Genomic DNA, 18,207 nt, shown 5'->3' on the forward strand with positions numbered 1-18,207 from the left:
CAAGAACACTTTATTTTCTCTAAAAGGAGTTTTTGGCCATTGAATGAACAACTTATTTACATTCTAAGGCCATGTCAAGCTTACTCTAAAAAGACCAAGGAAGAATATCCATACATTTTCAGTCACATAGCAATTCAGGAACTGGTGTGCCGCTGAATCCTTTTCCCAACAACAAAAATAACATTTTTTTTTTTGGTGAATAATAAAGGAACTCTAATGAGAGCCTTCATCTTCCAAACACTTGTGACTTCCATTAACTTCTTTAATTCTTTGGTTCTTCCACATCTGGTTTCCTCCTCTGCTCAGTATTACTACTATACACATGAGCCAGAAAGTATGCGAAAAAAAAAAAAAAAACAAATGATGAATATTTATTACTCTCATCAACACATATGTTCTCCACTAATCGATACAAACATGGCCAATTTAATACAAAGAAATATTGGAAAAGAAAAAAGCTGTAAACTTGAAAGTTCCTATTAGAGATCGTATGGTTGCAGAGGAAGTATTGGAAAAGACAAAAGCTGTAAACAGCTGGTTTCTCTCAGGGGTTGAAGTGGGAGAGAGATTCTGATCTACTTTGCTTCTTTCTACCCCCGGCTCCCGGTTTGGTTTCTTTCTTCTTCCTTATTTCTGTTCGCTCCTCTGCTCCATTGCCTTTCTTGTTTCTACCTCTTTGGATCCAGAGTCAATAAAGCCTTCTTTTTCTTTTTCTTTTGCCAGTCAAAGAGGGGGGAAATCACCCCCCCCCCAAAAAAAAAGGTGGAAAAGAACTGTCTGGAAGCGTGGCCTACACCAGCTCCCATCTCTAGCACTGGCGTAGGCCACGCTCCTGGACAGAGAACCACTTCCAACAGAAAAAAAAAAAAAACTGTTTCTCCACTTCAATAGGTCCATCAACAACAAAAAATTTTAAGACTATAAAATATCCATGCCCTTCAACTGTTGGATTTTTTGTATTGATATTGAGAGGGTTCCAATACAGATAACTCAAAGATGATGTTGTACCATAGCATGTACAGCATTCTAAAGATCAGTCATGCTAAATGAACAAATATGAGACCGATCCTTGGAAGAAGAAATTAAAATGAATACTGAACCAAAAAGAAAATCAGAAATGATAAAACAAACAACAGAGAAATGTCAAGTCAATAAACGTAGAGGGTTAGCTGACCAACTTTTCTGACAAAAACCATGCAAAGCTTAAAGAGAGTGGTTGCTCCTATGGTTCTTCTGTTTAAATTGGCAAGTTAAAAGTTCTGTTGTTTAGCAATTATCTTCATAAATTTAAGGTAGTCGATTAGTAATATTTAAAAAGCTAATCAAGTCAAGTCTTCAATGACAACTGAGAAACTCTGGTTTGGAACTGAAAGTGTAGTTTTGTCTAGGATTTTTTTTCCCCTTCACTTATACAATTGGATCAAAAGAGTGGGAGTTTTATTTCTTACAGAGAATGTTCTAAATTTCCAAGGAGTTGGGAATCTAGCAAGTTCAAACCAATAGATTGATGATAAGTGCAACCTCAACAATTTGGAATCGAATCCACCATTAAGCACTGAATGCAACAACAATGACTCCACTTAAGGAACCAAATTCAAAAGAGGTAACCAAACAAGGCAAACAAGCAGAAAATGATATTTGAACGAGATGTCAAGCCTAATAAACAAACAGTTGGACTACATCCTGAGGAAAAAGAAACTTTTACCTCATAAACCAACTTGTCTCTCCCAAACACAGCAAAGCACCCTTTCCCATTTTCTGTAAGAAAACTAAAAAGACCCATGGTTCCTGTTCTGGGGAAGTTTTCTACTCTGACCCAACATGAGAAGGAAAATCCCTTATTGTGAGGCCACTGCACCGGTGTTCTTATTACAATTCCCTAAAACAGGGTAGAAAATGTCAGCTATAACTCGAAACATCTCAAATACATGAATAACAAAATATTATCAACCAATTAATGCCCAGAATAAATCACTAGTGCTAAAGGCAACAATTAGGAAATTTAATAAAGAGACAAGAAGAATGTAGAAGTGTGCAGAATAAAGTCATGTCAAAATTTCCTGAACCAAAAGTGGTATCGAACCTATGGATCTTCCCTCTTTTTTTATTTGTAATTAATTGGTTAGTCCTTGGATCTAGAAATAATATAGAAATAGAATAAAGATCTCTTTCTCGAATGAAGAAATAATAAAATATTGTTTCTGGATATCTCAATTGGTCAAATTCCAAGCAATTGTACCCTTTCGAGAAATGCCCGAAAGAGTAATGAATATTATTTAGATCTGTAGTGGACCAGTTTGTTGACATACCAGCAAGCCATTTTTTATTAACATAATGACACTGAGCCCTTATTGCAGCCAATGCTACTAAATGAGCTGCTTTTTTTTTCATTACATACCAATATCAGGATTTTATTGATCTAATTGCATGCAATTAATTATAATTTTTTCTAATTTTTATCAATCGTTGAACTCCATTTAGGGTTCGTGTCATCTAACTGTATGGCCTTAAGTAGCGTGGAATGGAAGAACAAGATTTCTGTAATCAACACCAGGTAGTGCAGATAAAGGTGTAATGACTAGAAGCACAATATATTCAAATGCCAAAATTTTAGCACAAATAGAGGAACACTCCCACCCCCCCCCCCCCCCCCCCCCAAAAAAAAAAAAAAGAAGACCCCCCAAAGAGCTTGTTTACAGCACTACAACCCCCATATAAAGGGAATCACGCAAGCCCAGTCTACCGCAGAGTTATCAGTGAAGCAAGCTTGCAACTTTTATTACAATTAGAGATGAAAATGAGCTCCAATCATCGGGAAAAATATTGCAGCAATGCAGCCCAATTCACCAGAATTCGTCACATCAACAGTAAACATAGTGGTTACTTGTATTTCTTACAAAATTCAAGTTTCAAGGTGCTTTTGACTAAAATTTATTGAAAGTAAACCAAATTAGTATTATAATTACACTGCAACACTGCTACAGATTACAGAACTTACAAGATGTATAATTTTAATGGAAATAAATTATGCAAGTACATACAGATTCATTTCCACTGAGATCGAAAAAGGCAGCAGGCCCTTTTTCGTTAAGCATAGATTGAATGCTGATCAACAGCAATGAGCAGTACTGTTGCCTTGCCCCAATTTTGTCACCACGAAGAAGAGCAAAAATTTTCCGTATGTCCTTGCCAGATATGCTATGACCACCGATAACTTGAATTAGTTGAGCAATTTTCAAAATCACACCGTCATTCTCCTCTTGGGCAAACCAATCAAGAAGAAAATTAAGCATTCCTGCTCTCACACATGAATCTCGATTAGAGATGGAATCTCTTAGCAGTTGCTGAAATACATTAAGCCCATAAGACCGCAATGAATCACTGCTCTGTCCAACCACAATAACAAAGTAATAGTTCAGAAAACATATCAATTCAAACCAAGGAAAATTATCAAAATAGATAGATGCTGGATCAACTTGTGTGAAATCAGAGTTACTAACCTTCTGCAGAACACTTAAAAAAAGTAAGACCACATCTTCATTCTGTGCCAAAGAAGAAAAAAAGGTTAACATTAATATGTGGCATTAACTGATGCATTCAATCAAAATTTAAAAGTTGACAGACATATTCAATACACCCCTTACATAGGAATTAAATAATCACCAAATCCAAAGGAATATTAGTAGGTTTACACCAGATGAACCATGCCAATAAAATATCAAATGCATCTTGATAAGGTTAAGGTATCCATTAAAAGTCACCTTTATTACGGTTGTCAATTTGATATCAAACTTTCCATCAACAAGCATGTCTAACAGAGCACTCAAAAGCCCTTCACTTGACTGCCACTGGAAAAAATCCAACAACAAACTTTGCAATGTCCGATAACCCTTCCCCACAAGAGCTCTAAAAGAAGCCTGCAAACAATAAATGAAAAGAAAAACAATGAACTAGAATAAATAACACAAAACACTGCCAAAAAAAAAAAAAAACTGAGTAAAATCCTTGCCCTTATTCCCCAAGCTAATACTCACATAAACAACAACAACCATAACCTTCTCCCTACTAAATGGGGTCGGCTACATGGATCCAATAAGGTCTAAGATAGTAATAAAAATAATAAAAATACTCTACATGGATCCATATCTGCAGACATGGTTAGTTCATCATGCATAGTGAATCAAACCAATAAGTAGAGATCCATTCCATCCAATCCTCTCTCTATGAAGCCTTCTACATTTTTGGGCCTTTTCTCTTTTAATAAAAATCTTTGAACTATCAATATATATATATATATATAAAGCCATAATGACTAACAACCGTAAATATGTAAAGATTAGAAAAGTATTCGCTACAAAGAATAGTACATCTTCCTTAAACTGGTTTCAAATACTTCCACCAGTCATAGAGAAGGCAGGCAACACTGGTGCAACTCAAATGGTAAATATGTGCATAGGTCATAGAATCTGCATAAAAAACATACACCTACACTTTATATAGCTTCCTTGCCACCCTTTTCTTGAGGGAGAAAAAAAAGAAGAAATATTACCCCCTTTATTTGATAAGCAACAAGAAATGTCCATTCATTAGAAAAATAAAATATGTACACCTATCCATGTGATTCTTTACTGTTACAACCGCTATCCCAAAAGCTTCAGCTGTTAAGTGAGGGGGTACAATAATGTATTCAACACATAACAACACCTCCTGCATCTGCAGGCAACAACCACACACACAGCTCTGATACACCATGCTCTCAAGACGTAATCAAGATTAAGAATATATCGATCCAACTTTATGCATGCATTGGTTCCAGATGTCCACCATCCAGCAGTCCAATGCCCAGAACTCAAACAAATTTCACATGCAAAGCTTCACACAGAGAGAGAGAGAGAGAGAGAGAGAGAGAGAGATCCCACATGACACTGAACAAGCAACGATGAAGCAGGTGCCATAGTATTTAATCGCAACACTTCTATTCACACTCTCGATCAAAACCTTGTAGCATGTAGGTAATTGAAACGAAGCAGTCAGATAGGACATAATTACCTTTGAGGTATCATTTCCTGCAAGCAGAGAAGTCAGTGTTTGAAGAACATTCAGGACCAACTTTTCTCCACTACCCTTGTCAAGATTTCCATTTAACAAAGAGACAATGTGCAAAAAGCATTCTCCATCACGGAACAAAGTCTGATAATACTGAAGGAAAAGTGAAAATTTGCAGGATATTAGTAATCAAACAACAGCATAAACAGCTTGGCCATTAGAATGTAAAAAAGCAATGCACCAATGCGTACCATTTTATCACTTAAAAGCATATCTCTCATACCAACCAATAGACCAATTGACAATTCTGCAAAATTCTGTTCTCTTTCCTTTACAGAAGTAAACATCTCCAAATATTTAGAGCATAAGTGCAACAGTGCTACTTGATCTTCTTTAAAAGATGGTGGCAGCTGCAAGCAATGATTAAGCAAGAAAAAGATTTTTACCACCTTGGGGGGAAAACTAGAAATCAGATGAATGAATGTAATCAAGTACCTTCATTAGATCAAGAATATGTCTCAGCACTTGCTTCCTCAACTCTCCTTCCCAGAACAAATTAAATAAGCAATCAATCGATGAAGAGTCACGTAAAACTAAACTCTTTGCATCATCCACTACTGATAGATACTCAGTAAAGAGCTCCATAGAAGTCTTCATGCATTTAAGCCAACTTTGAGCTCTCTCAATTGAACTACTGCTCTGATAATTTTCACCCTCTGTAAACTCATTCTCAACAAGAGGGCTTATACATCCAGACCTTCTGAATTCTTGGGCTTGAACACAAGCAACTTTGAGCACTCTCGGAATTGCATTCAATGTCTTGAAAGAAGCAACAGTTTTCTCAGTTGCAAGCTGTAGGATACGATGTAGGCTCTTTGCAAGAACATTTGCAATTTCAGGTTGACAAACAGATTGTTCAAGTGCATCTAACAACACAGAACATTCAGGCTGCCATGACATGAAATTTCAATAAATTATTGTGTTCAACATGATAGGAACTAGGTCAAAATTCTCTTCATACGGATCACATTGTAAATCAAAGCCCTGAAGAAGAAATTAAAAAACAGAAAAGAGACGCCTAATTTACTTTGCAACGCAAATCAATTCAGTTAGGCCTCACCCCAACAAGTACAATATTAAAAAAAAAAATTAAAAATAAAATAAAATCAAATCAAAATCTATAAAAGATATGTGATTCCTGTACGTTTCTCCCACATTCACCTGAGCCCAGAAATATCTAAACCAGAAAATACATTTATAGGTGGAAGCCCAAAATAAAGTACTCATCACCCTGAGTTAATAACTCCCAAGGGCAGCTTCTATCCTAGAAGATGTAACAACTACATACTTTCCTGAACAACCACACACACAAACAAAAAAAAGAAGGGTTCTCAATGGCCGTAAGTATTTTGCAACCAAGATTCAAGAAGAGTTTGCTAGGTGTCAATAGCCAAGAGAAGGTACAATGAACAAGCAAAAATCCATGTCCCAGTCCAAGCTTTGCACATTAGACAGAGATTTGGAATGAAGCTCATCCTTGAGTTGGTATGATCTGCTGGTAGGATTTGTTACAAGTATGTAGACGACAAAAATAGAAAACCACTTGATGTAGTTAGGGCTGTCAAAAGGAGGGCACAAGCTGATCAATTCTTGGTTCAGTTCTGTCCCAAGTTTAGTCCTGGTTTGACTCCACCAAACCAGCTGGTTGGCAGCCTTGCCCCTTCCATCGATCCAGCAGATCAAGCCTCCATTTTTTCTTCAAGTGAACTTCTAGAAGCCCAGTCAGTTCAGCCATCGATGGGTGCAGCAACAGCTGTTAGACTCTTCAAGAAAATCCCTGTCGATTTCAGTTCTCCATGCTTTTTTGTCTTATTCTTGTGTCTTAATCAACAAGCAAGAAGAAAAATGTTCAAGAAGATCCACAATCCTTGCGGATCTCAGCATTGGACTGTTCTCTTATTATGAAGAAACAGCTGGAGGAAGAAAAAGGAAGGTTACTATTGACAAGTTATTGTTCATGTGAACAGTAGCCAGCCCATTATTCTTCAAGGATTTGTTACCTTATTGGTGTTTAGAGTCTTTTGTTAGACAAGTAATTAGTTTACAAATGTTTTAGTTGTTAGTTTCCTAGTTAGTTACTTTCCTTTTCTTGTTAGTTTCCTATTTTGAAACCTTCTCTTTTGAAGGAGCGGTTGTTTCTTAAAAGGCTAACTAATTGTAATTGAGGGAGACTTTGATCAATGAAATTTCTGAGTGAAAACTCTTGGCTTAACAGCTACAATTGAGAGGTGAGATACCCAACTCATTGAGGGGTGTGATACCCAACCCTAAGGGGTGAGATACCCATTCCATCATTCTTCTTCCACCCTTCTCCACCCCTCCATCATTTCTCTTTTCCATCTTTATTTTTCTTCTTTGTTTCAGTTTGTGAGAGAGTGATTTGAGAGTGGAATGAACATTGTTTGAAGACCCTACAATCATCCTTCAACAAAGATTCAGATCAGCTACAGAACAGGGATCGATTCCAACAAATTTCCAAGTTCCCTTTTTCATGATTCAAGCACCAAATCTCCCAGATCTGTAAGCATCTTGGCCAGGCCTTTTGAGGACTTGTTCCTGGCCACAAGAGAGGCACTCAACCAGCCCCTTGCTGCCTTTGGAGGCCTGTAGCAGCTCCAGCGGGTTTTCTCCAAAGTTTCCTAATGGGAGCCACTCGATTCACCTTTCTGCGCCATCTGAGTAGCCATTAGCGAGCCACAAGCTTTCTCCTCCAGTTCTGCTGAAACCCTGGTTCAGCCTAGGGTTCTGTTGCTGTACTGCTGAACTACTAACAGTGTACTTGGGTCAAAACTTAGGAAACCTTTTGGCCTGCTCACAAGCTACCTATGGTCAGGTGTGATAGTCCCATAAGTTCCTTATCTCGTGAACTAAGCTTTCTTCGTAACTTCAGCCCTGCCATGTGGTTCTTCTAGAATTACAGATCTGAAACTTGGACTGGTTTGGTTTGGAGTTTATTTCAACCGGGGTTTGGGGTGTTATTATTGGGGTTGATTTGCCTTAGGGTGAACCTACCTTACATTACCACTTAACAAGGCACATGCCCTTCCCAACTGAACCTAGAAGATGGGCTATTAGTTTCTCATTGTAGTTGGGTCAATAAATGACCTCAATTTGATTCGATAAACAAATAGAAGATTAGAAGGTTTTAAATCTAGGGATTGTCCAGCGAAAAGGAAATGGAAAATATAGAAGTAGAGTACTAGAGCCTATAAAGCTCCATGGTTCAAGATTCAGGTTGATAAGTTACAAATGTCCAGATTTGGTATTTTTTTGCCAAATCCCCTACATTTCTAGGTGGAACAAGGTATTGGGGACTATTAAAAAAAAAAAATCTTTATTCCTAATGCACATTTTATTTTTATTGAATTTTGTGTGTTTTTTTACTTAATTATGCTTTGAATAAGCTATATTAGAGAAAGTATACATCAGGTTATGGTGTACACTAGCAACCTAGGGTCCAAACCAAAACTACCCTTTTAAGGTTCTTTAAAAAAAAAAAAAAAAAAAAAAAAAAAAAAAAAAAAAAGGTTCCAATATGTTTAGAGATGCTTAATTAGGGTTCCCTGGAGTTCCAGGCAAAAATATGGTCACTTGACCACCGAAATGGTCAAACGAAACATGTATCCGAAATTTACTATATTTCAACTGAAATCTGGCCGAAATCCAAAATCTTGAACTATGTAAAGCCTCCATATTAGACGAAATTGATTTTCATTTGAACTATTAATTTTATATCCATATTCTTGGTGTTTTTATTTTTCTGATTTGACAGAACTTATTGTATTTCAAGATCATCGATTGCAAGCTCTTTCAAAATCAAAATCAAATGAGTTCAGTTTGTTGCAATGCCATCTGCCCAATAAAGTTTTCTGCAATTCAAACAAAAAAAAAAAAATTACAAAGAGAGGAACGTACCAAGTTATGTGCACTCCCATTGAATGTTGCAGCAAACTCCACAAAAGAAATCACCTCCAATTGAAGAATTTCAACGTCATCCAACTTTACTTGATTCATAGAGGAGCTAGAGGTAGAAGATAGTTCAGAATATCTAGGAACCTCTTCAATATCTTTTATGAGTTCCCCAGAGCTTTCATCTGAAGTTGGTCCAAAATAGAAAAAATTCTCAGAGAAAATAAGGTCCCATATTCCCTCTTCTCGAAATACTTCAAGTAATGCTGGTGAAGAAACAAGAACCCTTCTGAATGTATAAAGAACACAGCGTTCCAATGTATTAACCAAAACCCTGCAACAAAAATGTAAACATAAATTAAACATAAATATACATAAAAGCAAAGGCAGAGGACAAAATCAAAGAAAAAACTGTTGTAGGCCTAATACAAATTTAAGAAAGATTTACCTAAAAGGAAAAAAGAAAAAACAGAGAAACCCATGTACAATTGAATAATAACCTTAAATGGCCTGGCAGCTCATTTTGATTAGAGCAAGCTTTAATGCACGGCAACACGGTAAGAAGAACCTTCATGATCCATTTTATAGAAAGCTCCCAATATACTGGAGAAACTGCCACAGCAGTTCGACCAACTGATGTGTGGACATGATGTAACTGAAAATCTTCAGAAACCATAAGGAAAGAACAAAGTATACTACTTAACTTAGCAGCATAATCTTTCCAATATTGAGAAAAAGAAACATAAGTGTCAAACGGAACAAGAGGCCCTATTGAAGAGACTATTACAGGAAACTCCTCTTTAGAGTCCAAAACAGGCACATGAAGATCAGCCTGTAGAGATGAGCCCATACTCCATTGTCTGAATTCTTGAAGCATGAAAGCAGGCCAGCAGATGCTATTTGCAAGTTTATGCACCCTTCCGTTTTCGCAAAGAAACTGTAAGTTGTTTAAATTCCCAAAGCTAGAGCAGTTGTCAAGGATAACATAGACAGTTTTAGTTTGAACACAATTTTTCTAAGCTAAATGAGGAACAAAATAAATAGGAAAAAAACTAACGAAGAAATAACAAAAACTATAAATTTAAGTATACAGTGTATGTAATGCCACAAATCCAACTTGGCCTTTCAAGTGAAAAGAAACCACTCCAAGGATTTTCAACCAGAGAATCCAATCCAGGTTTAAAACATTGAGAAATGGATACAGCCATCCTTCATATTTTTTGCCCACAGAGGACCTTCAAATCTCGAGTACAAAGGGCACCACTTACTTATATTCCTATATTAAATAAAACTTGCAAATAGACAATCTACCAAAGATGAAGAGTCTGAAGGATACACCACCTCCCTTAGGACTTCTAAAGAAAGAAGTTGAAGCCCAAACACAACCGGGAAAGGATTCTCCTTTCTGTAAAGAGAGTTTAAGCTAACATTTCAGTACACAAAAGAAAGAGAATACAGTGATCCCATTCTTTAAATATCAATATTGAGAGCATTCAATGATGAAACATAAGCAAACAAGGAAGCAAAAACATATACTGTTCTGCAGTGCGTCACTTGACACCAGGCCAAATGTAGTATTCTCCAGTACGAAGAAGAAAACCAACAGGTCCACCATATAGATAAACACCAAAAAAAAAAAAAAAGGATATGTGGGACCAACTATCTACAAGCATTCACACCTCTAGAAACATTTTAATGCATATGGTGTTATTAATAAGTGAAAAGCATGCAATACACATTTGGAGCAAGAAGCATTCAGTTCCAAGGTGTCTGATAACAATCCATCTTACATGTCTTCAAATCATCACCCCTCTTCACTGTAGTTGGTTGGCAACCCAGATTCTAGCTCAACATCATTTTACTTTAACATGATTTGTGCAATAAATGATCAGATCACTGAAATAGGAACTACTATTTTGGAATTATAAGTTCTAAATCTCTGCCAAGTAAATATATATATATATATAGTTCTATTATTTTCTTGACTGTACTATTTATGGGAAATATGAAACTACTCATTACAGTAAGTCTAGTTTCTTAGTATATATCAGCCAGAAGCCACATACATGTACATGATGCTTAATATTTTTTTTTTAACAATTCTCATGTTTGACAAACTAGAAATCTATAACAGTGACACCATATAACCCAAATACATTTTTCAACCCCCTTGGTCTCTTTTCCCTGCTCCCCCCCACCCCCATCATTTTTCTGGATCAGCAACAATAGAATAATAGCTTTTCATTTAACAAAAAGAGGATTAATTACAATTGATAACAAAACCAAACCCTCCCCCCAACCACACTCCAATCCGCTCAACAAAGCCTTTCCCAACTAAATGGAGTCAATTACATGAATCCTCCTTCACCATCATTTTTTTTTCTTTTTTGGGTGCGTGTAAAATCCTGTTTCACCATTCACCTCTATCAACAGTCATAATAGTTGGTAAGCCAAAGGCATCCCTATTTTTTTACTTCCCCCAAGATGATTTTGGCATACCTCTTGTTATTCTAATTCGTCCAATATGCACTACACCACTCCTACTTAACAGTGCATTCAATGGAACCATGTTTTGCACCCTGTTTTTCTGAACCCATGAACATCGTAGTCCACCACATGGCAAGAAATCCAGGCCTTGTGAATGAGGGTTTGGAATTAAAATTTGCATTTAAACTGACTAATTTAATTGGAAAGCAAAATACCATTAATATTACCAAGGTAAATAAATAAATTCTACATACTCTTTTTTCGGTAATGAATGCTGCATACTAATTAAATAGGAAAAGAAATAATTTCTACAGTAAACTATCACTCTTATCTCAGCACAAATGGTACTCTAGTTGTTCAATATATATATATATATATATATATGGGGTTGCAGACAATACAAACTGTACCTGTCTTTCTCAGCAAGACGGGTATTCCTTGACAGCAATGCATTATCTGAGGGAAGGCCAAGCCCATCCAAAAGAACTTCAAGTCCACCAATACTTCTAAAATGATTCTGACCACGTGGATTTTCAAATAGTGCTGACTGAAGAGTTCTCAAAGTCAAATACTGAAGAGAGATATCAGTCCACTGCTCTTTCATATTTAATCGTCTGATGACGCGCAACAGCTCTGGAATAAAACAGCAACTTCTGTGAATAAATGGAAGAACACACATTTTACATGTACTAGTAGATTTGGATGGGAACATCTTCTTACAAATACCACATGATGCTAGGATACCCCTTTTTTTTAAAGATATCCAACAAAAAAATTTCATTTTTCAAAGAACCAAAAAGGAAAAAAGGGGGGTGGGTGGGGGAACTAGCTGCTGCCTAATTTCATTGGTAGGGGATGGTATAGCCGTATAGGCTTATAGAAAACTTTAGCTACAGTGGCCAGTGGCGTGTTCATTTCCAGACGAGATTTTATACAGAAATCAGAGATCCACGGTTTTCACATGGCTACCTCTTACCTTCCCAGCATCTGTCAGTAGGAGAAATATTTCTCATTCTCCGAGGGTTGAGATCTAGTGAAATTGACAAAAGTGGCAAAACTTTGAGTAAAATGTTAAATCTATCGAAATTGGTGAAATCTGTCTGTTTCCTCTGGGAGCGAAATCACCCTCCCAGAGTCCCAGGTGAAATATCCAACACAAGGCCAACACCCCAACCAAGCCAAAAGACAAGGCAGCCCAGCTAGGACATTGATAGGTTTTGTGATCCTAGACCAAAGGAACTTGGCTTCAGAACTGAAGAACCACTAAAACACCAATGCTAGACGTTTAAACATGTTACTTTTTAACGCATCGAAGAAGATTAAAGTGATTTCTCCCAAAGCTCGCCTTATGTGCCTCCACCAATCACATTTGGATGGAACAAAATCTCCGTGGGTGGACGTTCAACTCCCAATCCTTAGATAAGATTTGGAATGTCATCTACTTTGTTGTTAGTTCTAAGCTTGTCTCACTCGCTCTCCAGCATGTAAGGGATTCCCCAAGTAACAGGCTTATTGTTGTGTCCTGGCATCCTGGGGTCTTCCCACCTCCAATCTTGTAGCCCTCTTCCCTCCCCCCCCCCCTGATGGTTTTGTTCCTTTTTTTGGATTGTTGCTAGTTTCTTCCCTTTCCCCCTAGGGTTTTCTCTCTTCTTTGGTAATGAATTTTTTATTCACCCAAAAAAAATAACAAAGAACCAACACTAACAATCTAGGAGGAAAGAGAAGAAAAATCAAGGAAGATGGGAGAGAGGAGACTGCCAAAAGAGAGAACACTCCATTAAACCGGCAGTCCTCACCCCACACTTTATTAATAATAAAAATCCATCAATAATGACAATACCGCAATGACTAGAAGATTCTACAATCCTTGGGTAGTAGAAAACTAATTAAACTACAAGTCAAAGACTAAATTGACAAATTATGACAAATAGGAACAACTAAAACTAAGTACCCACAAGTTCTGACTGTAATGCCCCCATGGTTCAAGATCTCGGCGAGATCTTGCTAATATCTCGTTTTTTTCAAAAAGGCGAGACGAGATGCATGGCAAGATATAAATTATACAAAAACTCGACCGAGATCTCGCCAAATCTCGCCTCTCTATTTTTTATTTTTTTTAAAACACAAAGGAGCAAGGATTTTGGTATTTTTACTTGAGGATCTTCATTCCTATACTCATTGAAGCTTAAAGAGTAGATAATATTACCTCCTCATCCACATTTGGAGTTACTTTTCTTATATATGATGTCTTTTAAATTCTTATGATTATGTTGTGTCATGTGTTGATTGTGGAATAGAGCATACTCGCCTAAGGTCCAAAGAGTCGACGACTACTTCCATAGGGTACGAAGTCAACGTACAATTTTAGGCTTGATTTTTAAAAAGTTGATGTTTCCATTGTGTTTAGAAGGCCTAAAATATGGTAAATACCAACTTTTAGGGACTACAAAGACCATATAGCCACTGAGACCAACCACCGAGTTGACCAGGAAAAAATACATGATCTCGGAGAGATCTGGCAAGACCTCTCTTTTTTGGATTAGCGAGATGGGTGGGCGAGAAAGAGATCTTAAACCTTGAATGCCCCTGCGGTACCATTATATCTCGACAAGGTGCACACACTGATAAAACAAGAGAGGATTATACAAATCTTCCCATTGCCCAAAAACCAATAGGGAAAGAGAGGGAGAAAAGAATAAGGTTGCCAAGGGGGTTTCTTGCAACTTCCTTACATATTTTTCAAGGCGTCACCTAGGCCCGGCGGCCTAGATGACGTATGGGCAATTGTCGCCTTACTGTAAGGTGCAACACTTAATTATGTCAAATACCAGTTAAGCAAATGTTTTTACATTTGTTATTTCATTTAATTAAGATATTATTCATAAATAAATAAATACTCCACTATAAAAGAAGAAGAAAAAGTCAACCCCCTAGTCCAAGAACAAAACCAGGATTTTTTGTTGTCAGGGCCATTTTCAACTTTTAGATGCTTGGGTTTTTCTCAATTCTGAAAATTTTATAAATCTTATCATGGTAAAGCATTGTTAAAACCCAAAAATGCGGTAAAATAATCTTTTGTTTTGATGTCTATAATTATTTTCATTCAGGCGATTTTAACAGCATTGATGCACTTTAAAATAAGTTTGACCAAAACATAACTTTGTTATTATAACTTAGATTTAAGTAATCTTAGACTTGTTGGAAAGCTGGTTTTATGCTCTACCTCATACAAAAAGTCTTATATAAAAATAAAATCATTTGACCAGTAAAATTTATTAAGTAGAACATTTCTCTAAATGTTAATATTTTATGACTTAATGTGACTTAATATTGATTTTTGATGACTTGATGTGGCTTAATGTTAACTTTTTTATGATATAAGGTATATGTAGCATACTAAATAATGTTAGAAAAGAGGGAAAATAAAAATAAAAAATAACACTTGTCACCTAAGCGCTTAGGCAACCCTCCACCACCTTGACAACTATGCTTCCATACAATGGAAACAAAGCAAGGGAAAAGAAAATAATAATAAAAAACACATGAACATTATCAAGAGTTAAGAGTGAAAAGTCTAAACTTAACCATGAATTGTTAGCAAGCCAAATAACATTGGCAATAGAAAATGGCATACCTTACCTACTAACCAATTTAAGCCACCAGCTTCCATTACTGATACAACTGCCTTCTGATGCCACTGCCGCCACGTTTCAGATATAGAAGTCTTCAAACCAGTAGAAGGATCACTCAAGCATGCACTGCGTGTTGGAACAGAAAAATCCGAACTACTGGCATGCAACTGAGCCTTCTCATGTGCATTTAAGTTTAAATAAATAAAACTGAAAATTATTGAAACCACATAGATAAGTATCTTCTGCAACATTTTAGTCTTCTCTACAGTAGGATTTGATAAACCTTCGTCAGCAGCAAGTGCAACTGTAACTGTCTTAAGTTGGACAACTGCAGCTGAAGAAAACACAATACCATTTTAAGATTTCCACGTGAGCTCATAAAGTATAGATACAAAGATCATTGCAATGTTGCACCCAAAAAAAAAAAAAAAAGTATCACAGCAAAGAGATTAACATTGAGAAATCTACAAGTAAACAGTACATCAGAACCCAGCCCAAGAAAGAAAAGCAACAAAGAAAAACTCAATTGAAGCAATCTCATTAACAAATTATATCTACAATGGCATTTAAATGATGAAAAAAAAAAAAACATCTTCAAAAACAAAATATCATAGCACAAAATAAAGTTTCAAATCCTTCAGAAGACCAACAGAAAGAAAAGCTGATTAGACAAGGGATCTCTCAGAAAGAATCATATAGTATGCTGCATGGACAAAATCCCAGTCAATGGGAGCCACTGGAGACTATGATGCTACACAAGGTGACCAATTGCCCCATATATTTTCAAATCATCTGTGAAAGCTTTATCTCGCATCCTCCCTATAAAGATGCTAATAGAGGCCATTAGGAGTAAGTATCCAAACAAGGACACAAATTTCCAACTTGTGCTTAGATAATTTAGTAAAATCTCTAAACACTAGCAGAATTCTGAGGCAAAAATCTGGTGCTTGCACAGGCCAATTGATTTATTTATATTCACAAATCAGAAGTTGTAATTTACAAAAACGTCCCTAGCAAAGTTCAAACGATTGCTGCCAATGCCTTGAATCTAGTTTTTCTGCCAGTTAATGTGTGTCTGCAGTTCTCCTTCACCCAAGATTTGGGGCTTATGCAAGTTGAATACTTGAATCTGATAGGTCTCCTACTTGTGAAGCACTACCTGGTTCCTCGGACCAGTGTGAACCTCAAAGAGGAAGCCCTCCTTCGAATTCAACCATTCCGCCAATGGTTCAATTGTTCCAAGGTGGAAAACAACTTTCCATTCCCCCCCCCCCAAATCTCGATAGTTTTTCTTTTGGGTTGTTTTACCATAAATATCCCCCTTCTTTCGTCATTCTATTATACCCTTGTCCTTTAATTCCAGAAATACCCTTCATCTTTGAACACTTATTTCATTCAAGTCTTTATAGTGTTTCTTATACCAAAAGGTACCCCTACATTGTTTATAATATTTACAATTCTGCCACTCCATTCTTGATTTGAGCAGCTCAGGGAGCATGATGACGGCATTTGTAGGGCCTATAATGGATCAAAGCTACATTTTATCAGAAGAGCGGCAAAAGCCACTATTGGATCACAGTTGACCAGTCCTCCTTGCTTCCGGAGTTTGATGATCGAGGGGAATTCAGCTATTGTTATCAGCTCCCATGGAGGCACTACCCTCTCATACGAACAAGGAATTATAGGATATTCGTGTACATCAGGTAAAATAAAGTGATTTATCAATTTAATTATTAGTATATTGAGAGAAAGAAGGGTCCCTACTCTTCTTATGCATTCTTGCCTTTACATAAAAAACAGAAAGAAAAAAAAAAAAGGTGAAGAAGAAGTTTGTAGAGTTTTTACATTGAGGTATGATTCCTTAATGGGTGCTGCTAATTGCTATTTATCTATGACATCGGCAGAAATACATGTGACCTTGAAGCATATTGACATTATAGACTGAAAAGGAAAGAAAAGGGTTGCCTAAAACAAAATACCTTTCATTAGTGCAGTAAGCTTTTGTATACCCCCATAGTAGCCAAGAACTTTACAATTGTGCATCGAGCGAACTACAATTGTCAGTGCATCCAAGACAGGGAACCCTTCGGCAATGATACTCATAGTAAAAGAACCACCCGACAGGTCTTCTATAGATTCTGCTGTATTGGTGTTCACTGGATTGTCGAATCAAAATGATCAAATAAAAAAAAAAATCACATGGTATTAACTAAAAGCAAACTTATATTAAATCAACATTGGGCAAAGGCAATTTAAAGTAGGAAAGGGAGTAGTTAAAAGATTCAAAAAGGCCACCAAAAATCTCAACTGAAAGTAGATGATGCCATAAAAGATTTACACATTCCTGAGTTTGGGTGCCAACATATATGATACACTAGGGTGAAGATATACAGTGATGAGAAAAGTATTTCCAATTGGTGGTTGGGTGGGAACTGAATCATTACCAAAGGAATGTGAGAAAAGATGCATAGGACCCACACTTCGGGCATTAAACTACCTCTTCTTCTTTTTTGCTCTTTCCTTACCCTTTTGAATAGTCACAAGAATAAATTTCATTCCACCATATGAAGAAGATAAACATGTTTGGAATGATGGTTTGTAAGGGTATACAAAGATTTTTATGTATGAGTGTCTTATGGGGGAATATACTGGTAAGTACAGACATATGGCCATATGGGGATCTCAGTTTTTAAGTTTTTAAGAGACTAATAATAACATGGAGAAGAGATTGTAGAGAACTCTTCTTTCAGTTCTGCCACTACTACTTAATCTCTTTCTCTTCTTCCTCACTTTCATCCTCGCATGACCTGCTGTCTGCTAGCACCCAGAACAAGCAGGGATTTCAACTTGAGATCAAAGTGACCATACTCGTTTAAGAGTCAACCTGGAGTGATCTTCTTCTTCCAAGCTCTGGAACCCTAGACTAACACAGGTTCCAAATGCAGTAATAACATGTAAGAATCTTATCTAAGGTCCAAGAACTTCAACCCAATGGAAAGCAAGGGGAGCTTGAAACTGGGGAATTCAAATCAATGGATTTTTTGGGATAAATGGTGCTACCGTCAAGTCTGAA

At 36.7% G+C, this 18,207-nt stretch overlaps 1 protein-coding gene across 4 annotated transcripts in view; it reads right to left on the bottom strand.

The window, feature by feature from the left end:
• Positions 1–18,207, bottom strand: part of LOC122084610 (BEACH domain-containing protein B-like) — a 70,185-nt gene that overhangs the window by 21,072 nt on the left and 30,906 nt on the right. For 3 of the 4 annotated variants that reach the window (XM_042652997.1, XM_042652996.1, XM_042652995.1), the window contains exons 5-17: positions 17,114–17,290; positions 15,142–15,468; positions 11,913–12,135; positions 10,352–10,420; positions 9,516–9,977; positions 9,022–9,349; positions 5,542–5,994; positions 5,298–5,456; positions 5,050–5,199; positions 3,762–3,917; positions 3,501–3,542; positions 3,042–3,386; positions 1,706–1,879 (exon numbers count right to left, since the gene is read on the bottom strand). In XM_042652997.1, coding sequence (XP_042508931.1) covers positions 1,706–1,879; positions 3,042–3,386; positions 3,501–3,542; positions 3,762–3,917; positions 5,050–5,199; positions 5,298–5,456; positions 5,542–5,994; positions 9,022–9,349; positions 9,516–9,977; positions 10,352–10,420; positions 11,913–12,135; positions 15,142–15,468; positions 17,114–17,290 — 3,065 coding nt within the window. Of the gene's footprint in view, positions 1–1,705; positions 1,880–3,041; positions 3,387–3,500; positions 3,543–3,761; positions 3,918–5,049; positions 5,200–5,297; positions 5,457–5,541; positions 5,995–9,021; positions 9,350–9,515; positions 9,978–10,351; positions 10,421–11,912; positions 12,136–15,136; positions 15,469–17,113; positions 17,291–18,207 lie in introns of those variants that run through there. The other variant, XM_042652998.1, reaches the window with a different exon arrangement.

Source organism: Macadamia integrifolia, chromosome 7, assembly GCF_013358625.1.
Source record: "Macadamia integrifolia cultivar HAES 741 chromosome 7, SCU_Mint_v3, whole genome shotgun sequence".
Lineage (NCBI taxonomy): Eukaryota > Viridiplantae > Streptophyta > Magnoliopsida > Proteales > Proteaceae > Macadamia > Macadamia integrifolia.